The sequence below is a fragment of the Sceloporus occidentalis genome, unplaced genomic scaffold (assembly GCF_023333645.1).
Source record: "Sceloporus occidentalis isolate IW3139 unplaced genomic scaffold, rSceOcc1.0.p SCAF_442, whole genome shotgun sequence".
Lineage (NCBI taxonomy): Eukaryota > Metazoa > Chordata > Lepidosauria > Squamata > Phrynosomatidae > Sceloporus > Sceloporus occidentalis.
Window position 1 is genome coordinate 268,946 of NW_028317422.1, and position 27,253 is coordinate 296,198.

The 27,253-nt window shown below is 42.2% G+C and overlaps 2 protein-coding genes across 2 annotated transcripts; both read right to left on the reverse strand.

Annotated features, from left to right (window-relative positions):
• Positions 1-1,349: 1,349 nt before the first annotated feature.
• LOC149271953 (protein kinase C delta type-like) lies at positions 1,350-13,400 on the reverse strand. Its single transcript, XM_089506961.1, has 15 exons — positions 13,395-13,400; positions 11,349-11,519; positions 11,056-11,144; positions 10,737-10,799; positions 10,157-10,295; positions 9,868-10,059; positions 9,518-9,646; positions 9,184-9,300; positions 3,533-3,703; positions 3,240-3,328; positions 2,918-2,980; positions 2,335-2,473; positions 2,046-2,237; positions 1,696-1,824; positions 1,350-1,478 (listed from the first exon to the last, which is right to left on the reverse strand). Exons 1-15 carry the CDS (start codon positions 13,398-13,400, stop codon positions 1,350-1,352), a joined length of 1,818 nt encoding a protein of 605 aa, XP_089363087.1.
• An 8,594-nt stretch (positions 13,401-21,994) lies between these two features.
• Positions 21,995-25,296, reverse strand: LOC149271954 (protein kinase C delta type-like). The gene is made up of 8 exons (XM_089506962.1): positions 25,135-25,296; positions 24,174-24,344; positions 23,881-23,969; positions 23,560-23,622; positions 22,980-23,118; positions 22,691-22,882; positions 22,341-22,469; positions 21,995-22,123 (listed from the first exon to the last, which is right to left on the reverse strand). Exons 1-8 carry the CDS (start codon positions 25,294-25,296, stop codon positions 21,995-21,997), a joined length of 1,074 nt encoding a protein of 357 aa, XP_089363088.1.
• Between the last annotated feature and the right edge of the window lie 1,957 nt (positions 25,297-27,253).

Genomic DNA, 27,253 nt, shown 5'->3' on the forward strand with positions numbered 1-27,253 from the left:
GGAACATAACCCCAGGCTGAGCGGCGGATCTTCAAGAACTAACAGAGGTATCTTCAATCAGGGCCAAGTCCTTCGGGAGACAGTTTAATGTCCCCGACAGCCGGCCCGCAGAAGAGTGCGTACGAACCTTATGGAAAAGCTGCGGCTCCCTTACTCCCCCGCGGTGCGACGACTCTAGACACTGATTGGCTACTTCAAGCAGCCAATCAGTGAAATCAATGGAATGCTTTCCGCACGTCATGGATACGTCATTAAAGCAGGATTTGTTATTTGGTGCCACTCGATAGGATTATGACTCCTGAATTTAAGACGAGACCAACGACTGATTAAGATCTCAAAAGTGGACAGACTAGACGGGGTCAAATGGGTCTGATCTGACAACAAATTCTGTTTCTAGATGTTGAGAGACGCAAAATCACAAACCTTTGTATGTTGGCCTTCTCGAGTACGCCAGTTTCATACAGATAAATATTATTATCCAAATGGCTTTTTATTAATTGGTTCTAATTAGTTTTTTTTTATATTATAAATAAAGCAACCAACGAGACAAAAACTTTATTGGTTTCCATGGTATAAGAATATTTTTAAACTGTTGCACCAGAATTTTTCTTTTAAAACCATGATATTGTCATTTCCTTTTCCGGAGGGCCGGCCAGTCATCCTATTTGGCCAGTCGTAATGATTGGCTATAATACACCCTATGAAATATATGCAATATATGTGATTGTCATGGAATACTTGAAAAAAGGTCTTTGCTTAAAGTGCCAGAAAAAGCCAAACGGTTAATGTAAGGTTTAAATATCTTGAAATGACCCCCCAATAACTAGCAGTCTGTAAATGACTTCATGTTCTCTGTGATGTGCAGATAATGATTGAGCTGACAAGTTTCTTTTATAATAAATGTAACGAGCGTCTTGGAGCGCAAAGGCAAAACTCAAATGTATTCGGTACGAGAAATAAGCATTCAACTTGAATCACTTAATATTTCAGAAAGTTCTCTAGATGGTTATTTATTTGTTTGTACGGGTAAAGAAGTGTTTCACCCGTTTGATGAACTTGATCCAAAAGAAGGCAAAAAACCCCTTATGTCAGCAATTTCCAATTGTGCTTTCAATGGGGAAAAAATTCCTTCTTGACTCCAAATGGCAATCAGATTTCTCCTTGGATCAACAAGCACTCAACGGCATCTGATGCATTTGTATAATGTACAGATTTCTTACTCATCCTTTCATTCTCCTATTTACAGAAGTTCCCGGTATTATCAGGTATAGAAACTGTACGAAGCACCGATGTTCGTGCTCTTGGTGGGGATCTCAGAGCACAGCAGGTGCAGGTAGAACGGCGAGCGGTTAGCGGCTCACAAAGGAAAAGCCGCGGAACTCCTGTTGTTCTTCCAAAGTCAGTGGCGGCTCTTGTGGATCCCTTGATGGCACCTGCAGGCTCTGGTCCACGTTCCTGGCCAAATGCTCCAGAGATGGCTACAAGAAAGCAGAATTTAAAAAGTCAATGGAGGACAACAAGCATTCTACGATTATGACAATCCGCTTCATATCAGCTTCATATTAGGCAGGTCTGAAATATACCTTTACTAATAAAACTTAATATCTCTGCCTAGAGTAAAACGGTGAGCGCAATATCCATGGTTCCAACTGCCCACACCGTGCACCCTAATGAATACCGTATTTATATACTTACTGTTTGTGGTGTAAATGGTGGGGATACTCTCCCAGCCTCAAGTTCTTCCCAATCGATTCCTCTGAAGAAGGCGTGGGATCTGATGTTTGCCACCATTTGCATGCGAAAAGAGCCAAATTTGTTCAGGAGCTATAAAGAGAAAAAAAGAGGAGTCAGGATGTAAAATGTTCCTCTCCTATGAACCGGACCATATGAAGAAAGGGCAAATTAAGAGTATACTAGGTGTGAATACAAGGGATCTTCTTACATCTATTTTAAAAGTTACCTACTTTAAAGGGAGTCATAATTTAACCCATGCGAAGAAGTAAATTCTTAATACTAAAGACCGCATGCTATCTACTTGTACTCACCATCTGAAGGATGTCTTTTGTGTCGCTACTCAGCCACTCAGGGTACGCGGGTGTTTGGCGCAACACTGAGATCTTCATAGTGTTGTCATCGTCATTAAAATAAAAGGGATATGATCCCGTGACCATTTGGTAAAGGATGACCCCAAATGCCCACCAGTCGACCGAGTGGTTGTAGCTTTGGCCTCTGTACATCTGCAATGAGAAAGGTAGAAGTCGGTTTAATTGTTAAAGTGTCCATACAAAAGAAATAAAACAGATATTGTCAAAAATGTGGAGATCTAATCCTCACCTCTGGTGCAATATAGCCATAAGTTCCAGCATATCCAAAGGCTTTGGCGTCACCAAACATGTTCTCCAGCGCCAGCCCAAAATCAGCTATTCTTATATGGCCGGCGCCGTCCAGCAGGATGTTGTCTGGTTTCAAGTCGCTGTGAAGAGAATCATTTACAGTTACTTATAATGTTGTGTTTGTTAAAGAAACGCAGCTTCACTGATCAAGGACTCCCGGGTAACATTATGGGACTAAGTTAGCCCGTTTGTAGAAACACCTTTCTATTTTGCCCGTTACGTAATAGCGCAGAAGCCCGTGGGATTTTTACATTAATGATGAAACCAGCATATCAAATACTGAAATACAATTCCAAGGCTTTCTAAGGATACAGTATCTGGGCATTAGTTTTAAGAGCAGAAAACACATTGTTTCCAAGATAAAAAGTCAATATAAGTATGAGAGAAAGATGGTATGGAGAAGAAGAAGAAGAAGAAGAATTAGAACTTAAACTTTATGCACTGAAAGACATGGAGCCGAGAAAGCTGGAGAAAGAAGACACTGCAATAAATATATATATATGTAAAGGAAGACTATTAATTACCGATGGATGATGCCATTGTTATGCAGGAACTGCAGGCCGCAGACAATCTCTGCCGCAAGGAACCTGTAAAATAAACATGAAGTTAACCCCAAATAATAAAACTTAAACCATCGTCCTTCCTAGAGCCCTGTGTAATATAATTCCAACCCGGAGATTTTTCTAGCACGATAATAGCTCTTTCTATACTATCACTGTTTATCCTCATACCCCAATCTCACCCCAAGATAAATCTACCCTCTCTTTTCTTGTCTTTAATCCCCCCCCCCATGTTATCTCTTCCCCTTCTCCCCATATCTAGCTGGTTATGGTTTTGAATTCTTACCTTGCGGTGTTGATGTCAAGCCGGCCTTTCTCAAGGAGGTCGAATAGGGTCCCTCCACTCAAATACTCCATGACATAACAGAGGTGGTCCTGTTTAAGAAGAAAGGACAATAGAATAGAATGTTACAATGAGGCAGAGAACATTCTAATGACTGTACTCCCAACATAATTAGTTGTTTTTTCAATCATTTCAATCTTACATGATTGTTACATTCATTTGCAAAAAGATTCCTCATGGGTGTTCTAAGAGAATACAGATATTAAAATTCTAAAGAAAGACAATGTTCTAGGTACCTCTGTCTGGAAAGTGGAGACAGCGTGGGTGAGAAACAAGCTGCCTGATGCGATGTTTAAAATGCGGCGCTCCAAGAACACGACCTCCACGCCTGCCTTCAGCATCTTCTGTTTGCTCACCATTTTTACCGCTAGCTTCTGCTCACTGACAGAGTCAGTGGCCAGCAGGACCTGAAGGAAGCACAAAGGTAAATTAGTATGTATGGTGTTTTCTTGAATAAATATAATGGAAGATTTAACAGAAAATGCCCTCCCATGATCAAACATCTGTGAAGACAAATCCTAATGTTGGGATTTCCATGAAGGACTGGAAATTGTGTATTAAAGTAATAATTTCATATCACTTTATCAACACAGTTTCTTAATTATTAGAATGAACTATATCAATTATGAGATATCCTTCAAGATTCCTCCTACTGCTGTGTTGGATCTTTGAATGTCCATTAGTTTTAGAAAGTTATTTGGATCAGAATTTATTATCAGCGTCTACAATACACAGTAAAGATTACAGGTAAATGTTCTAGAAACATAATCCTGTCTCCTAACCCTAATCTTCTTACCCTTCCGTAACCTCCTTCGCCCAGTACACATTGGAAACTAAGCCGGACAAGAGATGTTGGACCGGGTACTGTCAGTCTGGCATGAGATGGTACTAGTGCTTTCTTAGTACTAGGGCAGGTTTCATCACGCGAAGATGATCGTTTTCGCTTTCTGGAACCTGCCTTTTCCTGTTCGGCACTATCATGCTTCTTTCCCTCCCTTGGGGACCCAGATACCCTCCTCTTCTTCTTACAGGGCTCCTGGCAACTCACTGGAATGGGCCTTTTCTTGCCCCTTCCCAGTCCAACTAGTTGGTTAAAACCCTCTTTTATGTGACCGGCTATATTCCAAACAAACAGTAGGAGCGTCTGAAAGAGACCTCCTGGTTGTGTCTGAGCAACAACCTCTCCTACTCCCCGATTAGATGTCTCTGGTGGAACTGGAACATCTTTCGGTGGGCTGCAGCGCTTCCCTGTGGAGACAGACTTTTTTATGCTCTGACTCCTCTCAGGTTTTTTCTGCGGCCTTTTCCGACGCCTCCCTCGGCTCCCGGTTCTTCTCCGCCTTTTAGGCATTATGGACAACGATCTGTCAAAATATTTCTTCGCTACCTTCTCACAGGACAACTGAAGAGAAATGAGGTCCTTTGGCTGCAGCAAGCCAATCTCATCCAGGCTTCATTGTGATGTCATAAAGTGAACAGCATTCTATGACATCATCATCTTCGCATTCTATGACAAAAACAGCCCAGCTACCAAATACGAACGCTACGAATGTTGCTTAAAATCTACCCGATTAACCAATTATAATCTTCTTTAAATTATTTCAAACACCTGTTGCAGGTTTTTTTTTTTACTGGAAAAGGGTTTTTGATGAATTGCTTTTAATCTCATGTGTCTGCTAATCTGGAAATGTAACAGTTTGTATTTTAAAACATGTATTTTATAGTAAGGGCAGTAGATTCCAGCAATATCATTCACTTTATATTAGACAATATTTAGAATACTTCAACGAACATCACTTGGATTCAGATCCTGCGCTTCATTTTTAGTTTCTTCATCTGGTCTCGTTCACAGTAGAGTAACATCTCTTCTGTGTCTTTGTAGCGCCTGAACAAAATTGTGATTGGTGGCAAACATATTATTATTATTATTATTATTATTGATTGTTTAATTTCAAACTGAAAAGAACTCCATTGATGTTCATTTGATGTTCATTGCTCCACCCCCAGGGGAAGGAATGGTCATGAAAGTGGGCGGAGCAGGAGAGATGTCCACCTGCCTCACCTGAATAGCCACCTTTCAATGATATGTTGGAGCTGCATTGGTGGGCAGTTACCCAAGAGAGAGGGGCACTGGCCAAAAACTGGGACTGTTGAGAGATATGGATTTCAGTAGCCAGGAGGTAACGACTCAATAGTTCTGCTAGGGATTTAATGAGTGAAGACCCTACAGAGCGGCCCACTCCAAAACCGACACTAATTCAGTTCTGACCGTCATTTATCCAGCTTTAAAACAGAAGAATTATTATGATTATTAAGATTTATTATCTATGGCAGAAGGTTAGCTTAATAAACTCCACGAGTCTTTCATTATTCCTACATGGAAAAGAAGAGTTATGAAAGAAAGCAAACTCATTTAAGAAGACAAAATGTCATTCTTTAATGATATGTTACAGCAGTGATCATTATAGATAGATCTTTATTTTACAGAGATGGTGGCAGATACCTGGAAAAGCTTCCCAGCAGAAAAGGTAGAGGCTAATACAATGAGGGGTTTGAAACACACATGGGGTAGGATCATTGGCATCTCCAACTTTCATATATAGGGTTTAAAAGGCATTTCAGGAGGGAGAGTGGCATATAGGGGGTTAAAGGCATATCAGGGAGGCAGAATGGCATATAGGAGGGTATAAGGCATATCAGGGAGGCAGAGTGACAAGCCTGGGGGCAGATGTGCATAACTCGAGGGGCAGGTTGCCAAATAAAAAGAAATAAAAACAAAAAACATATTTCAATCATAGCTTTTATTAAATATGAAATAATACTTTACATGAATTAATATTTACTGGTAAAACTTCTTTCCTATAGGGTCGTCTTATTTTCTGGCTTTTTCTTTTTTCCTAAATTAATATTCAGATTCTGGGGGGGACTTCTTATAATCAAGGTCACCTTATCGAGCAAATACGGTGTGTGTTTGTATGTGTGTGTATATATATATATATATATATATATATATATATATACAATAGACATGCATTTTTAACTGCATGATATGTGCTTTTCTCTTTGAAGTAAAGGCATTGATGGAATTATGATTTTAAAATAATCGCTGAACTGCTGATATATATATATATATTTATATATATATATTAGACCCTGCTGCCGATATATATATAAATATTAGCCCTGCTGCCAATATATATAAATATTAGCCCCTGCTGCCAATATATATATATATATATATATGTCAATATTAGCCCCTCCTGCCAATATATATCAATATTAGCCCCTTGTCTCGTAGTCTTTATTGTTTACAGTTGAGAACCATGCAAGGGTACATGGCGGGGCATATTGTTACCTTGCCGGCGGTTCCAGCGTTGCCGCGAGCAGGGGAGCCGAGACGCAGCCCGCGCGTTCAGCCCCCTGCTCGTTCTGTTCGCGGGAAGACGCGTTGTGGTCCGTCCGGCCGTTAGACGCGCGCCCCCGTGTGGTGATCTAAGGTTAGACGGGACGCGCGTCTCAGCAGCATGAATATTTATGCCGCGTCTTAAAGGGGTACTTATCTCTTTTCCTCCTCCCCCTAATTTAGGGGGTAGGAGGATCCTGAGCTAGAGGACTATTTAAACCTTCAGTCTGCATGTACCCCTTGCCTGTGATAGTGCCTTTATTGCCTTCACTAGCGTTCCAGAATCTTATTTGCCTTTTCGTTGCCTGAACTTTGCTTGAACCTGACCATCCGTTGTTTGCTGCCTGCCCTGACCTCTGCTCGTGACCCCGACTATCCGTTGTCTGCTGCCTGCCCCGACCTCTGCTCGTGACCCCGGCTATCCTTTGTTTGCCGCCTGTCCTGACCTCTGCTTGTGACCCCGACTATCCGATTGCCAGCTCCTAGTACCATCTGGTTATTCCTGTACTGCTCGTCATCACCGCTTGGGGGCGCCTTTCCTTTTACTGCAGCGTGGATCCACAGCCTGAACCACTGTTAGTGACACATATGCTGCTCTGACTGGGTGAATTGGGCTATACTCCCTGGTCCTGCTTTTACTCCCGTGTTGGTCCTGTCTAACGTTTGGGGTAACGCGCTATAATCGCATTTCCCGGCGGTGTATGCTGAGTTTTCGCTTTGGAATAAGAGAACAGGATCTGGCGGGGGTATCCAGTCGGGGTCTCAAGCCTCATGACTGGTAATGTTTTGTAAAGCGTGGGGCAAAAAAATAATTCACGGCGTCGATTGCACGGCTTTTGCAATTTGGCTACAGGAACACTGCTGGGAAAAATCAAATTTCCATTCAGCAGCTTCCCCCGAGGACAGGAATACCCCACATGAAGGGGCAAAAACATTCTGTATACACTACACCATGCTATGGATTGGTGAGCAGCACAGGGGGGTTGGGGCAAAAATACACAGAATTGGGAATGTTTTTTTGTTGTTTTTATTCCAGAAAATATAATGAAGTGATGTAAATGACTCTATAAATATAAGTTGGCGATTCCCGCCTTGATGTACTCCAGATATCAGTGAACAGGAAGGAACATAACCCCAGGCTGAGCGGCGGATCTTCAAGAACTAACAGAGGTATCTTCAATCAGGGCCAAGTCCTTCGGGAGACAGTTTAATGTCCCCGACAGCTGGCCCGCAGAAGAGTGCGTACGAACCTTATGGAAAAGCTGCGGCTCCCTTACTCCCCCGCGGTGCGACGACTCTAGACACTGATTGGCTACTTCAAGCAGCCAATCAGTGAAATCAATGGAATTCTTTCCGCACGTCATGGATACGTCATTAAAGCAGGATTTGTTATTTGGTGCCACTCGATAGGATTATGGCTCCTGAATTTAAGACGAGACCAACGACTGATTAAGATCTCAAAAGTGGACAGACTAGACGGGGTCAAATGGGTCTGATCTGACAACAAATTCTGTTTCTAGATGTTGAGAGACGCAAAATCACAAACCTTTGTATGTTGGCCTTCTCGAGTACGCCAGTTTCATACAGATAAATATTATTATCCAAATGGCTTTTTATTAATTGGTTCTAATTAGTTTTTTTTTATATTATAAATAAAGCAACCAACGAGACAAAAACTTTATTGGTTTCCATGGTATAAGAATATTTTTAAACTGTTGCACCAGAATTTTTCTTTTAAAACCATGATATTGTCATTTCCTTTTCCGGAGGGCCGGCCAGTCATCCTATTTGGCCAGTCGTAATGATTGGCTATAATACACCCTATGAAATATATGCAATATATGTGATTGTCATGGAATACTTGAAAAAAGGTCTTTGCTTAAAGTGCCAGAAAAAGCCAAACGGTTAATGTAAGGTTTAAATATCTTGAAATGACCCCCCAATAACTAGCAGTCTGTAAATGACTTCATGTTCTATGTGATGTGCAGATAATGATTGAGCTGACAAGTTTCTTTTATAATAAATGTAACGAGCGTCTTGGAGCGCAAAGGCAAAACTCAAATGTATTCGGTACGAGAAATAAGCATTCAACTTGAATCACTTAATATTTCAGAAAGTTCTCTAGATGGTTATTTATTTGTTTGTACGGGTAAAGAAGTGTTTCACCCGTTTGATGAACTTGATCCAAAAGAAGGCAAAAAACCCCTTATGTCAGCAATTTCCAATTGTGCTTTCAATGGGGAAAAAATTCCTTCTTGACTCCAAATGGCAATCAGATTTCTCCTTGGATCAACAAGCACTCAACGGCATCTGATGCATTTGTATAATGTACAGATTTCTTAATCATCCTTTCATTCTCCTATTTACAGAAGTTCCCGGTATTATCAGGTATAGAAACTGTACGAAGCACCGATGTTCGTGCTCTTGGTGGGGATCTCAGAGCACAGCAGGTGCAGGTAGAACGGCGAGCGGTTAGCGGCTCACAAAGGAAAAGCCGCGGAACTCCTGTTGTTCTTCCAAAGTCAGTGGCGGCTCTTGTGGATCCCTTGATGGCACCTGCAGGCTCTGGTCCACGTTCCTGGCCAAATGCTCCAGAGATGGCTACAAGAAAGCAGAATTTAAAAAGTCAATGGAGGACAACAAGCATTCTACGATTATGACAATCCGCTTCATATCAGCTTCATATTAGGCAGGTCTGAAATATACCTTTACTAATAAAACTTAATATCTCTGCCTAGAGTAAAACGGTGAGCGCAATATCCATGGTTCCAACTGCCCACACCGTGCACCCTAATGAATACCGTATTTATATACTTACTGTTTGTGGTGTAAATGGTGGGGATACTCTCCCAGCCTCAAGTTCTTCCCAATCGATTCCTCTGAAGAAGGCGTGGGATCTGATGTTTGCCACCATTTGCATGCGAAAAGAGCCAAATTTGTTCAGGAGCTATAAAGAGAAAAAAAGAGGAGTCAGGATGTAAAATGTTCCTCTCCTATGAACCGGACCATATGAAGAAAGGGCAAATTAAGAGTATACTAGGTGTGAGTACAAGGGATCTTCTTACATCTATTTTAAAAGTTACCTACTTTAAAGGGAGTCATAATTTAACCCATGCGAAGAACTAAATTCTTAATACTAAAGACCGCATGCTATCTACTTGTACTCACCATCTGAAGGATGTCTTTTGTGTCGCTACTCAGCCACTCAGGGTACGCGGGTGTTTGGCGCAACACTGAGATCTTCATAGTGTTGTCATCGTCATTAAAATAAAAGGGATATGATCCCGTGACCATTTGGTAAAGGATGACCCCAAATGCCCACCAGTCGACCGAGTGGTTGTAGCTTTGGCCTCTGTACATCTGCAATGAGAAAGGTAGAAGTCGGTTTAATTGTTAAAGTGTCCATACAAAAGAAATAAAACAGATATTGTCAAAAATGTGGAGATCTAATCCTCACCTCTGGTGCAATATAGCCATAAGTTCCAGCATATCCAAAGGCTTTGGCGTCACCAAACATGTTCTCCAGCGCCAGCCCAAAATCAGCTATTCTTATATGGCCGGCGCCGTCCAGCAGGATGTTGTCTGGTTTCAAGTCGCTGTGAAGAGAATCATTTACAGTTACTTATAATGTTGTGTTTGTTAAAGAAACGCAGCTTCACTGATCAAGGACTCCCGGGTAACATTATGGGACTAAGTTAGCCCGTTTGTAGAAACACCTTTCTATTTTGCCCGTTACGTAATAGCGCAGAAGCCCGTGGGATTTTTACATTAATGATGAAACCAGCATATCAAATACTGAAATACAATTCCAAGGCTTTCTAAGGATACAGTATCTGGGCATTAGTTTTAAGAGCAGAAAACACATTGTTTCCAAGATAAAAAGTCAATATAAGTATGAGAGAAAGATGGTATGGAGAAGAAGAAGAAGAAGAATTAGAACTTAAACTTTATGCACTGAAAGACATGGAGCCGAGAAAGCTGGAGAAAGAAGACACTGCAATAAATATATATATATGTAAAGGAAGACTATTAATTACCGATGGATGATGCCATTGTTATGCAGGAACTGCAGGCCGCAGACAATCTCTGCCGCAAGGAACCTGTAAAATAAACATGAAGTTAACCCCAAATAATAAAACTTAAACCATCGTCCTTCCTAGAGCCCTGTGTAATATAATTCCAACCCGGAGATTTTTCTAGCACGATAATAGCTCTTTCTATACTATCACTGTTTATCCTCATACCCCAATCTAACCCCAAGATAAATCTACCCTCTTTTCTTGTCTTTAATCCCCCCCCCATGTTATCTCTTCCCCTTCTCCCCATATCTAGCTGGTTATGGTTTTGAATTCTTACCTTGCGGTGTTGATGTCAAGCCGGCCTTTCTCAAGGAGGTCGAATAGGGTCCCTCCACTCAAATACTCCATGACATAACAGAGGTGGTCCTGTTTAAGAAGAAAGGACAATAGAATAGAATGTTACAATGAGGCAGAGAACATTCTAATGACTGTACTCCCAACATAATTAGTTGTTTTTTCAATCATTTCAATCTTACATGATTGTTACATTCATTTGCAAAAAGATTCCTCATGGGTGTTCTAAGAGAATACAGATATTAAAATTCTAAAGAAAGACAATGTTCTAGGTACCTCTGTCTGGAAAGTGGAGACAGCGTGGGTGAGAAACAAGCTGCCTGATGCGATGTTTAAAATGCGGCGCTCCAAGAACACGACCTCCACGCCTGCCTTCAGCATCTTCTGTTTGCTCACCATTTTTACCGCTAGCTTCTGCTCACTGACAGAGTCAGTGGCCAGCAGGACCTGAAGGAAGCACAAAGGTAAATTAGTATGTATGGTGTTTTCTTGATTTAATATAATGGAAGATTTAACAGAAAATGCCCTCCCATGATCAAACATATGTGAAGACAAATCCTAATGTTGGGATTTCCATGAAGGACTGGAAATTGTGTATTAAAGTAATAATTTCATATCACTTTATCAACACAGTTTCTTAATTATTAGAATGAACTATATCAATTATGAGATATCCTTCAAGATTCCTCCTACTGCTGTGTTGGATCTTTGAAATCTAAATCATTAGTTTTAGAAAGTTATTTGGATCAGAATTTATTATCAGCGTCTACAATACACAGTAAAGATTACAGGTAAATGTTCTAGAAACATAATCCTGTCTTCTAACCCTAATCTTCTTACCCTTCCGTAACCTCCTTCGCCCAGTACACATTGGAAACTAAGCCGGACAAGAGATGTTGGACCTGGTACTGTCAGTCTGGCATGAGATGGTACTAGTGCTTTCTTAGTACTAGGGCAGGTTTCATCACGCGAAGATGATCGTTTTCGCTTTCTGGAACCTGCCTTTTCCTGTTCGGCACTATCATGCTTCTTTCCCTCCCTTGGGGACCCAGATACCCTCCTCTTCTTCTTACAGGGCTCCTGGCAACTCACTGAAATGGGCCTTTTCTTGCCCCTTCCCAGTCCAACTAGTTGGTTAAAACCCTCTTTTATGTGACCGGCTATATTCCAAACAAACAGTAGGAGCGTCTGAAAGAGACCTCCTGGTTGTGTCTGAGCAACAACCTCTTCTACTCCCCGATTAGATGTCTCTGGTGGAACTGGAACATCTTTCGGTGGGCTGCAGCGCTTCCCTGTGGAGACAGACTTTTTTATGCTCTGACTCCTCTCAGGTTTTTTCTGCGGCCTTTTCCGACGCCTCCCTCGGCTCCCGGTTCTTCTCCGCCTTTTAGGCATTATGGACAACGATCTGTCAAAATATTTCTTCGCTACCTTCTCACAGGACAACTGAAGAGAAATGAGGTCCTTTGGCTGCAGCAAGCCAATCTCATCCAGGCTTCATTGTGATGTCATAAAGTGAACAGCATTCTATGACATCATCATCTTCGCATTCTATGACAAAAACAGCCCAGCTACCAAATACGAACGCTGCGAATGTTGCTTAAAATCTACCCGATAAACCAATTATAATCTTCTTTAAATTATTTCAAACACCTGTTGCAGGTTTTTTTTTTTACTGGAAAAGGGTTTTTGATGAATTGCTTTTAATCTCATGTGTCTGCTAATCTGGAAATGTAACAGTTTGTATTTTAAAACATGTATTTTATAGTAAGGGCAGTAGATTCCAGCAATATCATTCACTTTATATTAGACAATATTTAGAATACTTCAACGAACATCACTTGGATTCAGATCCTGCGCTTCATTTTTAGTTTCTTCATCTGGTCTCGTTCACAGTAGAGTAACATCTCTTCTGTGTCTTTGTAGCGCCTGAACAAAATTGTGATTGGTGGCAAACATATTATTATTATTATTATTATTATTATTATTATTGATTGTTTAATTTCAAACTGAAAAGAACTCCATTGATGTTCATTAGATGTTCATTGCTCCACCCCCAGGGGAAGGAATGGTCATGAAAGTGGGCGGAGCAGGAGAGATGTCCACCTGCCTCACCTGAATAGCCACCTTTCAATGATATGTTGGAGCTGCATTGGTGGGCAGTTACCCAAGAGAGAGGGGCACTGGCCAAAAACTGGGACTGTTGAGAGATATGGATTTCAGTAGCCAGGAGGTAACGACTCAATAGTTCTGCTAGGGATTTAATGAGTGAAGACCCTACAGAGCGGCCCACTCCAAAACCGACACTAATTCAGTTCTGACCGTCATTTATCCAGCTTTAAAACAGAAGAATTATTATGATTATTAAGATTTATTATCTATGGCAGAAGGTTTGCTTAATAAACTCCACGAGTCTTTCATTATTCCTACATGGAAAAGAAGAGTTATGAAAGAAAGCAAACTCATTTAAGAAGACAAAATGTCATTCTTTAATGATATGTTACAGCAGTGATCATTATAGATAGATCTTTATTTTACAGAGATGGTGGCAGATACCTGGAAAAGCTTCCCAGCAGAAAAGGTAGAGGCTAATACAATGAGGGGTTTGAAACACACATGGGGTAGGATCATTGGCATCTCCAACTTTCATATATAGGGTTTAAAAGGCATTTCAGGAGGGAGAGTGGCATATAGGGGGTTAAAGGCATATCAGGGAGGCAGAATGGCATATAGGAGGGTATAAGGCATATCAGGGAGGCAGAGTGACAAGCCTGGGGGCAGATGTGCATAACTCGAGGGGCAGGTTGCCAAATAAAAGGAAATAAAAACAAAAAACATATTTCAATCATAGCTTTTATTAAATATGAAAAAATACTTTACATGAATTAATATTTACTGGTAAAACTTCTTTCCTATAGGGTCGTCTTATTTTCTGGCTTTTTCTTTTTTCCTAAATTAATATTCAGATTCTGGGGGGGACTTCTTATAATCAAGGTCACCTTATCGAGCAAATACGGTGTGTGTTTGTATGTGTGTGTGTATATATATATATATATATATATATATATACAATAGACATGCATTTTTAACTGCATGATATGTGCTTTTCTCTTTGAAGTAAAGGCATTGATGGAATTATGATTTTAAAATAATCGCTGAACTGCTGATATATATATATATATATTTATATATATTAGACCCTGCTGCCGATATATATATAAATATTAGCCCTGCTGCCAATATATATAAATATTAGCCCCTGCTGCCAATATATATATATATATATATATGTCAATATTAGCCCCTCCTGCCAATATATATCAATATTAGCCCCTTGTCTCGTAGTCTTTATTGTTTACAGTTGAGAACCATGCAAGGGTACATGGCGGGGCATATTGTTACCTTGCCGGCGGTTCCAGCGTTGCCGCGAGCAGGGGAGCCGAGACGCAGCCCGCGCGTTCAGCCCCCTGCTCGTTCTGTTCGCGGGAAGACGCGTTGTGGTCCGTCCGGCCGTTAGACGCGCGCCCCCGTGTGGTGATCTAAGGTTAGACGGGACGCGCGTCTCAGCAGCATGAGAGCATGAATATTTATGCCGCGTCTTAAAGGGGTACTTATCTCTTTAGGGGGTAGGAGGATCCTGAGCTAGAGGACTATTTAAACCTTCAGTCTGCATGTACCCCTTGCCTGTGATAGTGCCTTTATTGCCTTCACTAGCGTTCCAGAATCTTATTTGCCTTTTCGTTGCCTGAACTTTGCTTGAACCTGACCATCCGTTGTTTGCTGCCTGCCCTGACCTCTGCTCGTGACCCCGACTATCCGTTGTCTGCTGCCTGCCCCGACCTCTGCTCGTGACCCCGGCTATCCTTTGTTTGCCGCCTGTCCTGACCTCTGCTTGTGACCCCGACTATCCGATTGCCAGCTCCTAGTACCATCTGGTTATTCCTGTACTGCTCGTCATCACCGCTTGGGGGCGCCTTTCCTTGTACTGCAGCGTGGATCCACAGCCTGAACCACCGTTAGTGACAGTATCACAGGCCCTTCATATGGATCCCGCAGACTTGGCAAGGATGTCCAACCGACAAGACAGACAGGATCAAGTTCTAGCTGCTCACACTTCTCAACTCCAATCCTTGGAACGGAAGTTAGACGATGTTGCAGACTTACTACGATCTATGGCCACAAACTTGTCTCCGTCCATCTCGCAGGGGGCATCATCTGATTCTGCTCCTCCTGTTCCGGGGCCAAGTACTGCTGTTCCAGCTCCCAAGATGCCATTACCTGACAAATTTTCGGGTGATCCTCAAGAGTGTCGTGGGTTCCTCAATCAGTGCGCCCTACATTTCCGGGCACATCCTCATACTTTCTCCTCTCATTGCAACAGAGTGACTTTTATTATAAACTTACTAAAAGGAGAAGCATTGGCGTGGGTATCACCTTTACTTGAACAGAGCTCACCCATTTTGGAAGACGCGGACGCCTTTATCGCATCATTTCGTGCTGTGTTTGATGCTCCTGGGAGACGTGAAGCCGCTGAATCCAATCTTATGGAACTGCAACAGGGCAGGAGAACTGTGGCCCAGTACGCCGTTGAATTTCGTACTTTGGCGTATGAGACAGACTGGAATGTCAGCTCCCTGAAAGCTGCCTTTCGCAGGGGTTTGAACGAATCCATAAAGGATGCACTCACCTATCGTGAAATTCCCCATGATCTGGAGAATCTGATCACATTATGTCTACGGTTGGAGGCCAGAGGTCAGGAGAGAAAATTTGAACGTGACCGAGAACGTGATCGTAGGCCACGTCAAGTTCGGCCTTGGATCAGACACCCTACTCCTGCACCTGCACCTACTGAATCTGCAGCTGCTGTGGCAGAGCCTATGGAGATCCGTCCTGTGCTTCATTTATCCGTGGAAGAGAAACAATGCCGCAGATCTTTGGGACTGTGTTTATATTGTGGACAAAAAGGACATTTGATTTTTGCCTGCCCTAGGAAATCGGGAAACGCCAGAACTTAGTGGAGGCCGGAGGTGCTTCACTAAGTGCTACTGTTGCTTCACCTCCTCAGTCACCAAGACTTTTAGTTCCCATCAAGCTGCAGTGGACAGGCCACCAAGTGGCCACCCAAGCTTTCATTGATTCGGGTGCGGCTGGAAATTTTATAGACAAGGGTTGGGCCCTGGAACACAGTATACCCTTACTGCCCAGGACTCAGAAAACCTCTATTACGGCATTAGATGGCTCTCCTCTAGGAACCGGGATTGTGTCCCTCCAAACCGAGACCATTGGTGCCATCATTGGGATACTCCACTCTGAAGAAATACGGTTTGATGTGTTATCCAGTCCTCATATTCCCATCATCCTGGGAATGTCGTGGTTACAACAACATAATCCCAGCATCGACTGGAGAGAAGGACAGATTCTGGCATGGAGTAAAGAATGTTTAAAGAACTGTTGCAGCACTCCTACTAAATTAAATCTTATGCTCGAAGTACCTGCTCAGGATCCACGCCATCTTGTACCCCCTCAGTATTGGGAGTATTTAGATGTTTTTTCAAAGAGAAAAGCTGAAACCTTACCTCCTCATCGGGCGTATGACTGTAAGATACAATTGTTGCCTGGCACCAATCCACCTAAGGGACATACATATCCATTATCCCATCCGGAGAATCAAGCCTTGGCCCAGTACATAGAAGAAAGTTTACAGAAAGGGTTCATCAGACCTTCCGCATCACCAGCAGGAGCAGGCTTCTTTTTTATTTCCAAGAAAGATGGATCCTTGCGCCCCTGCATTGATTACAGGGGGTTTAAATAAAATTACCATAAAAAACAAGTATCCGCTTCCCCTCATTACAGAACTTTATGATCAGCTGAAAGACGCTACTATCTTCACGAAACTAGATCTGCGAGGGGCCTACAATCTGATTAGAATCCAAGAGGGGGACGAATGGAAGACCGCGTTCAATACGAGATATGGACATTATGAATATCTTGTGATGCCTTTCGGGCTATGCAATGCCCCAGCCGTGTTCCAGAGCTTCGTGAACGATATCTTCCGTGATATGTTGTTATCACATGTTATGGTCTACCTCGATGACATTCTCATTTATTCTAAAGATTTGGAAGAGCATCGGCAACATGTTAACCAGGTGCTACAAAGATTAAGAGAACATTCCCTATTTGCCAAAGTCGAGAAGTGCGAGTTTGAGTGCGACAAGGTGAAGTTTCTAGGATATATTATTTCTGCTGGGCAGCTGGAGATGGATCCAGGCAAGATAACGGCCATCCAAGATTGGGAAGAACCTTCTGACATTAAAGGCATTCAACGATTCGTAGGGTTCGCCAATTATTATCGTCGCTTTATTCGCAATTTTTCCCAGATCATCTCTCCCATAATTGCACTCACTCGGAAGGGGTCGAATCCAAAGTCTTGGACCCCTGAAGCTCGAAATGCTTTTGGAAGATTGAAGTTGGCCTTTACAACTGCCCCTATCCTACAACGTCCCAATCCAGACTTACCGTTTACCCTGGAAGTTGATGCGTCTGAGACCGGGGCTGGGGCCATTCTATCTCAGAGAGACCAAATTTCGAATCGTCTACATCCCTGTTCCTATTTTTCGAAGGCTTTCTCTTCAGCGGAACAAAATTATGACATAGGGAACCGGGAGTTGCTGGCTATTAAATTAGCGTTAGAAGAATGGCGACATCTGCTTGAGGGGACTGAAATTCCCATTACCATTCTTACAGACCATAAGAACTTGGTGTACATAGAAAAGGCCAAGAGACTCAATCCACGTCAGGCTCGATGGGCATTATTCTTCACACGGTTTAATTTTACCATTTCCTTTCGGCCGGGTTCAAAAAATACAAAGGCTGATGCGCTGTCCAGAAGACACGAGGCGCCTAATGTGGAAACGTCGGTCGAACCTATAATCCCTCCTACGAAAATAATTGCCACGATACACAGCACTCTCATGTGGCACATCTCTAAATCACAGACACCCCGTCCCAGAGGACAAATTCCTCCGCCTGGGAGACTTTATGTGCAACCCCGTTTCCGTAAAGCCATTTTGTCCTGGGGTCATGCCTCTCCGGTAGCGGGTCACCGGGGAACTCGGAATGTTAAATTTCTTTTGCAGAAGACTTTCTGGTGGCCTACTATGATACGTGACATATCTGAATTTGTGCAAGCATGTACTATTTGCGGTCATAATAAAACCCCTCATACCAGACCGGCAGGGTTATTATGTCCGTTGCCTGTTCCAGATCGGCCATGGCAACACATAGCCATGGATTTTGTCACGGACCTGCCTCCTTCTCAAGGCCATACGACTATTTTAGTAGTGGTTGATTTATTCAGCAAGCAAACACATTTTATCGCTCTAGCTAAACTTCCATCTGCCAGTACATTAGCGGACACCTTCATGAGAGAGATCATAAGACTACATGGAGTTCCGCAAATCATCATTTCGGACAGAGGGTCACAATTCATCTCGAAATTCCGGAGAGCGATGTGTAAACTGATGGGAATCGAGTTGCATTTTTCATCATCCCATCATCCTCAATCTAATGGGCAAGCTGAGAGAACTAATCAAGTACTTAAGCAATATCTTAGAATGTATGTCTCGGAGGATCAGTCCGATTGGTCGACACTTTTGCATCTTGCGGAATGGTCCTACAACTGCTCTTATCATGAAGCACTACAGATGTCCCCATTCAAGGCGGTTCACGGTTATGAACCGGCACTCTGGCCTGAAGAAACCAGTTCTACGGGGGTACCTGCAGCTGAAGCTCAATTTCAAGTTTTACGTGACCATTGGGCACTTATTTCGGAACAGTTGAAGCAGACTAAGATTTTGCAGAAGAAGACCGCTGATAAGTCTCGATCCAAAGGGCCGGTGCTCAACCCAGGAGACTATGTGTGGCTTTCCACGAAATATCTTCACCTCCAGCAAGCCGCCCGAACTTTAGGACCTAAGTATATTGGTCCATATAAAATTAAAACAAAAATTAATCAAGTTACTTATTCTCTGGTTCTGCCTAAAACACTGCGCATTAATAATGCGTTTCATATTTCTTTATTAAAACCGGTAATTAGAAATCAATTTTCCCCCACGGTTCGTACTCCTGATCCGGTAATAGTCCAAGGTGACGAAGAATATGAAGTACAAACCATCTTAGATTCTAGAAAGAAACAGGGGAGACTGCAATACTTTATTAGATGGAAGGGATACGGTCCTGAGGAGAGTTCCTGGGTCCCGTCCTCTGATGTCCATGCTCCAGCCAAGATTCGTGCCTTTCATAGGAAATTCCCCCAGAAACCGGCTCCTAATCGCCAGGATGGCGCTTGTAGACAGGGGGGTACTGTTACCTTGCCGGCGGTTCCAGCGTTGCCGCGAGCAGGGGAGCCGAGACGCAGCCCGCGCGTTCAGCCCCCTGCTCGTTCTGTTCGCGGGAAGACGCGTTGTGGTCCGTCCTTCCGTTAGACGCGCGCCCCCGTGTGGTGATCTAAGGTTAGACGGGACGCGCGTCTCAGTAGCATGAGAGCAGTTCGCGCATGCGCGAACGGCTATCTCATGAATATTTATGCCGCGTCTTAAAGGGGTACTTATCTCTTTTCCTCCTCCCCCTAATTTAGGGGGTAGGAGGATCCTGAGCTAGAGGACTATTTAAACCTTCAGTCTGCATGTACCCCTTGCCTGTGATAGTGCCTTTATTGCCTTCACTAGCGTTCCAGAATCTTATTCGCCTTTTCGTTGCCTGAACTTTGCTTGAACCTGACCATCCGTTGTTTGCTGCCTGCCCTGACCTCTGCTCGTGACCCCGACTATCCCTGTCTGCTGCCTGCCCCGACCTCTGCTCGTGACCCCGGCTATCCTTTGTTTGCCGCCTGTCCTGACCTCTGCTTGTGACCCCGACTATCCGATTGCCAGCTCCTAGTACCATCTGGTTATTCCTGTACTGCTCGTCATCACCGCTTGGAGGCGCCTTTCCTTTTACTGCAGCGTGGATCCACAGCCTGAACCACCGTTAGTGACACATATGCTGCTCTGACTGGGTGAATTGGGCTATACTCCCTGGTCCTGCTTTTACTCCCGTGTTGGTCCTGTCTGACGTTTGGGGTAACGCGCTATAATCGCATTTCCCGGCGGTGTATGCTGAGTTTTCGCTTTGGAATAAGAGAACAGGATCTGGCGGGGGTATCCAGTCGGGGTCTCAAGCCTCATGACTGGTAATGTTTTGTAAAGCGTGGGGCAAAAAAATAATTCACGGCGTCGATTGCACGGCTTTTGCAATTTGGCTACGGGAACACTGCTGGGAAAAATCAAATTTCCATTCAGCAGCTTCCCCCGAGGACAGGAATACCCCACATGAAGGGGCAAAAACATTCTGTATACACTACACCATGCTATGGATTGGTGAGCAGCACAGGGGGGTTGGGGCAAAAATACACAGAATTGGGAATGTTTTTTTGTTGTTTTTATTCCAGAAAATATAATGAAGTGATGTAAATGACTCTATAAATATAAGTTGGCGATTCCCCCCTTGATGTACTCCAGATATCAGTGAACAGGAAGGAACATAACCCCAGGCTGAGCGGCGGATCTTTAAGAACTAACAGAGGTATCTTCAATCAGGGCCAAGTCCTTCGGGAGACAGTTTAATGTCCCCGACAGCCGGCCCGCAGAAGAGTGCGTACGAACCTTATGGAAAAGCTGCGGCTCCCTTACTCCCCCGCGGTGCGACGACTCTAGACACTGATTGGCTACTTCAAGCAGCCAATCAGTGAAATCAATAGAATGCTTTCCGCACGTCATGGATACGTCATTAAAGCAGGATTTGTTATTTGGTGCCACTCGATAGGATTATGGCTCCTGAATTTAAGACGAGACCAACGACTGATTAAGATCTCAAAAGTGGACAGACTAGACGGGGTCAAATGGGTCTGATCTGACAACAAATTCTGTTTCTAGATGTTGAGAGACGCAAAATCACAAACCTTTGTATGTTGGCCTTCTCGAGTACGCCAGTTTCATACAGATAAATATTATTATCCAAATGGCTTTTTATTAATTGGTTCTAATTAGTTTTTTTTTATATTATAAATAAAGCAACCAACGAGACAAAAACTTTATTGGTTTCCATGGTATAAGAATATTTTTAAACTGTTGCACCAGAATTTTTCTTTTAAAACCATGATATTGTCATTTCCTTTTCCGGAGGGCCGGCCAGTCATCCTATTTGGCCAGTCGTAATGATTGGCTATAATACACCCTATGAAATATATGCAATATATGTGATTGTCATGGAATACTTGAAAAAAGGTCTTTGCTTAAAGTGCCAGAAAAAGCCAAACGGTTAATGTAAGGTTTAAATATCTTGAAATGACCCCCCAATAACTAGCAGTCTGTAAATGACTTCATGTTCTCTGTGATGTGCAGATAATGATTGAGCTGACAAGTTTCTATATAACAAATGTAACGAGCGTCTTGGAGCGCAAAGGCAAAACTCAAATGTATTCGGTACGAGAAATAAGCATTCAACTTGAATCACTTAATATTTCAGAAAGTTCTCTAGATGGTTATTTATTTGTTTGTACGGGTAAAGAAGTGTTTCACCGGTTTGATGAACTTGATCCAAAAGAAGGCAAAAAACCCCTTATGTCAGCAATTTCCAATTGTGCTTTCAATGGGGAAAAAATTCCTTCTTGACTCCAAATGGCAATCAGATTTCTCCTTGGATCAACAAGCACTCAACAGCATCTGATGCATTTGTATAATGTACAGATTTCTTAATCATCCTTTCATTCTCCTATTTACAGAAGTTCCCGGTATTATCAGGTATAGAAACTGTACAAAGCACCGATGTTCGTGCTCTTGGTGGGGATCTCAGAGCACAGCAGGTGCAGGTAGAACGGCGAGCGGTTAGCGGCTCACAAAGGAAAAGCCGCGGAACTCCTGTTGTTCTTCCAAAGTCAGTGGCGGCTCTTGTGGATCCCTTGATGGCACCTGCAGGCTCTGGTCCACGTTCCTGGCCAAATGCTCCAGAGATGGCTACAAGAAAGCAGAATTTAAAAAGTCAATGGAGGACAACAAGCATTCTACGATTATGACAATCCGCTTCATATCAGCTTCATATTAGGCAGGTCTGAAATATACCTTTACTAATAAAACTTAATATCTCTGCCTAGAGTAAAACGGTGAGCGCAATATCCATGGTTCCAACTGCCCACACCGTGCACCCTAATGAATACCGTATTTATATACTTACTGTTTGTGGTGTAAATGGTGGGGATACTCTCCCAGCCTCAAGTTCTTCCCAGTCGATTCCTCTGAAGAAGGCGTGGGATCTGATGTTTGCCACCATTTGCATGCGAAAAGAGCCAAATTTGTTCAGGAGCTATAAAGAGAAAAAAAGAGGAGTCAGGATGTAAAATGTTCCTCTCCTATGAACCGGACCATATGAAGAAAGGGCAAATTAAGAGTATACTAGGTGTGAGTACAAGGGATCTTCTTACATCTATTTTAAAAGTTACCTACTTTAAAGGGAGTCATAATTTAACCCATGCGAAGAAGTAAATTCTTAATACTAAAGACCGCATGCTATCTACTTGTACTCACCATCTGAAGGATGTCTTTTGTGTCGCTACTCAGCCACTCAGGGTACGCGGGTGTTTGGCGCAACACTGAGATCTTCATAGTGTTGTCATCGTCATTAAAATAAAAGGGATATGATCCCGTGACCATTTGGTAAAGGATGACCCCAAATGCCCACCAGTCGACCGAGTGGTTGTAGCTTTGGCCTCTGTACATCTGCAATGAGAAAGGTAGAAGTCGGTTTAATTGTTAAAGTGTCCATACAAAAGAAATAAAACAGATATTGTCAAAAATGTGGAGATCTAATCCTCACCTCTGGTGCAATATAGCCATAAGTTCCAGCATATCCAAAGGCTTTGGCGTCACCAAACATGTTCTCCAGCGCCAGCCCAAAATCAGCTATTCTTATATGGCCGGCGCCGTCCAGCAGGATGTTGTCTGGTTTCAAGTCGCTGTGAAGAGAATCATTTACAGTTACTTATAATGTTGTGTTTGTTAAAGAAACGCAGCTTCACTGATCAAGGACTCCCGGGTAACATTATGGGACTAAGTTAGCCCGTTTGTAGAAACACCTTTCTATTTTGCCCGTTACGTAATAGCGCAGAAGCCCGTGGGATTTTTACATTAATGATGAAACCAGCATATCAAATACTGAAATACAATTCCAAGGCTTTCTAAGGATACAGTATCTGGGCATTAGTTTTAAGAGCAGAAAACACATTGTTTCCAAGATAAAAAGTCAATATAAGTATGAGAGAAAGATGGTATGGAGAAGAAGAAGAAGAAGAATTAGAACTTAAACTTTATGCACTGAAAGACATGGAGCCAAGAAAGCTGGAGAAAGAAGACACTGCAATAAATATATATATATGTAAAGGAAGACTATTAATTACCGATGGATGATGCCATTGTTATGCAGGAACTGCAGGCCGCAGACAATCTCTGCCGCAAGGAACCTGTAAAATAAACATGAAGTTAACCCCAAATAATAAAACTTAAACCATCGTCCTTCCTAGAGCCCTGTGTAATATAATTCCAACACGGAGATTTTTCTAGCACGATAATAGCTCTTTCTATACTATCACTGTTTATCCTCATACCCCAATCTAACCCCAAGATAAATCTACCCTCTCTTTTCTTGTCTTTAATCCCCCCCCCATGTTATCTCTTCCCCTTCTCCCCATATCTAGCTGGTTATGGTTTTGAATTCTTACCTTGCGGTGTTGATGTCAAGCCGGCCTTTCTCAAGGAGGTCGAATAGGGTCCCTCCACTCAAATACTCCATGACATAACAGAGGTGGTCCTGTTTAAGAAGAAAGGACAATAGAATAGAATGTTACAATGAGGCAGAGAACATTCTAATGACTGTACTCCCAACATAATTAGTTGTTTTTTCAATCATTTCAATCTTACATGATTGTTACATTCATTTGCAAAAAGATTCCTCATGGGTGTTCTAAGAGAATACAGATATTAAAATTCTAAAGAAAGACAATGTTCTAGGTACCTCTGTCTGGAAAGTGGAGACAGCGTGGGTGAGAAACAAGCTGCCTGATGCGATGTTTAAAATGCGGCGCTCCAAGAACACGACCTCCACGCCTGCCTTCAGCATCTTCTGTTTGCTCACCATTTTTACCGCTAGCTTCTGCTCACTGACAGAGTCAGTGGCCAGCAGGACCTGAAGGAAGCACAAAGGTAAATTATTATGTATGGTGTTTTCTTGATTTAATATAATGGAAGATTTAACAGAAAATGCCCTCCCGTGATCAAACATCTGTGAAGACAAATGGTTGCCTCCTAATGTTGGGATTTCCATGAAGGACTGGAAATTGTGTATTAAAGTAATAATTTCATATCACTTTATCAACACAGTTTCTTAATTATTAGAATGAACTATATCAATTATGAGATATCCTTCAAGATTCCTCCTACTGCTGTGTTGGATCTTTGAATGTCCATTAGTTTTAGAAAGTTATTTGGATCAGAATTTATTATCAGCGTCTACAATACACAGTAAAGATTACAGGTAAATGTTCTAGAAACATAATCCTGTCTCCTAACCCTAATCTTCTTACCCTTCCGTAACCTCCTTCGCCCAGTACACATTGGAAACTAAGCCCGACAAGAGATGTTGGACCTGGTACTGTCAGTCTGGCATGAGATGGTACTAGTGCTTTCTTAGTACTAGGGCAGGTTTCATCACGCGAAGATGATCGTTTTCGCTTTCTGGAACCTGCCTTTTCCTGTTCGGCACTATCATGCTTCTTTCCCTCCCTTGGGGACCCAGATACCCTCCTCTTCTTCTTACAGGGCTCCTGGCAACTCACTGAAATGGGCCTTTTCTTGCCCCTTCCCAGTCCAACTAGTTGGTTAAAACCCTCTTTTATGTGACCGGCTATATTCCAAACAAACAGTAGGAGCGTCTGAAAGAGACCTCCTGGTTGTGTCTGAGCAACAACCTCTCCTACTCCCCGATTAGATGTCTCTGGTGGAACTGGAACATCTTTCGGTGGGCTGCAGCGCTTCCCTGTGGAGACAGACTTTTTTATGCTCTGACTCCTCTCAGGTTTTTTCTGCGGCCTTTTCCGACGCCTCCCTCGGCTCCCGGTTCTTCTCCGCCTTTTAGGCATTATGGACAACGATCTGTCAAAATATTTCTTCGCTACCTTCTCACAGGACAACTGAAGAGAAATGAGGTCCTTTGGCTGCAGCAAGCCAATCTCATCCAGGCTTCATTGTGATGTCATAAAGTGACCAGCATTCTATGACATCATCATCTTCGCATTCTATGACAAAAACAGCCCAGCTACCGAATACGAACGCTACGAATGTTGCTTAAAATCTACCCGATTAACCAATTATAATCTTCTTTAAATTATTTCAAACACCTGTTGCAGGTTTTTTTTTTACTGGAAAAGGGTTTTTGATGAATTGCTTTTAATCTCATGTGTCTGCTAATCTGGAAATGTAACAGTTTGTATTTTAAAACATGTATTTTATAGTAAGGGCAGTAGATTCCAGCAATATCATTCACTTTATATTAGACAATATTTAGAATACTTCAAGGAACATCACTTGGATTCAGATCCTGCGCTTCATTTTTAGTTTCTTCATCTGGTCTCGTTCACAGTAGAGTAACATCTCTTCTGTGTCTTTGTAGCGCCTGAACAAAATTGTGATTGGTGGCAAACATATTATTATTATTATTATTGATTGTTTAATTTCAAACTGAAAAGAACTCCATTGATGTTCATTAGATGTTCATTGCTCCACCCCCAGGGGAAGGAATGGTCATGAAAGTGGGCGGAGCAGGAGAGATGTCCACCTGCCTCACCTGAATAGCCACCTTTCAATGATATGTTGGAGCTGCATTGGTGGGCAGTTACCCAAGAGAGAGGGGCACTGGCCAAAAACTGGGACTGTTGAGAGGTATGGATTTCAGTAGCCAGGAGGTAACGACTCAATAGTTCTGCTAGGGATTTAATGAGTGAAGACCCTACAGAGCGGCCCACTCCAAAACCGACACTAATTCAGTTCTGACCGTCATTTATCCAGCTTTAAAACAGAAGAATTATTATGATTATTAAGATTTATTATCTATGGCAGAAGGTTTGCTTAATAAACTCCACGAGTCTTTCATTATTCCTACATGGAAAAGAAGAGTTATGAAAGAAAGCAAACTCATTTAAGAAGACAAAATGTCATTCTTTAATGATATGTTACAGCAGTGATCATTATAGATAGATCTTTATTTTACAGAGATGGTGGCAGATACCTGGAAAAGCTTCCCAGCAGAAAAGGTAGAGGCTAATACAATGAGGGGTTTGAAACACACATGGGGTAGGATCATTGGCATCTCCAACTTTCATATATAGGGTTTAAAAGGCATTTCAGGAGGGAGAGTGGCATATAGGGGGTATAAGGCATATCAGGGAGGCAGAGTGACAAGCCTGGGGGCAGATGTGCATAACTCGAGGGGCAGGTTGCCAAATAAAAGGAAATAAAAACAAAAAACATATTTCAATCATAGCTTTTATTAAATATGAAAAAATACTTTACATGAATTAATATTTACTGGTAAAACTTTTTTCCTATAGGGTCGTCTTATTTTCTGGCTTTTTCTTTTTTCCTAAATTAATATTCAGATTCTGGGGGGGACTTCTTATAATCAAGGTCACCTTATCGAGCAAATACGGTGTGTGTTTGTATGTGTGTGTGTATATATATATATATATATATATATATATATATATATATATATATATATATATATATATATATATATATATACAATAGACATGCATTTTTAACTGCATGATATGTGCTTTTCTCTTTGAAGTAAAGGCATTGATGGAATTATGATTTTAAAATAATCGCTGAACTGCTGATATATATATATATATATTTATATATATATATTAGACCCTGCTGCCGATATATATATAAATATTAGCCCTGCTGCCAATATATATAAATATTAGCCCCTGCTGCCAATATATATATATATATATATGTCAATATTAGCCCCTCCTGCCAATATATATCAATATTAGCCCCTTGTCTCGTAGTCTTTATTGTTTACAGTTG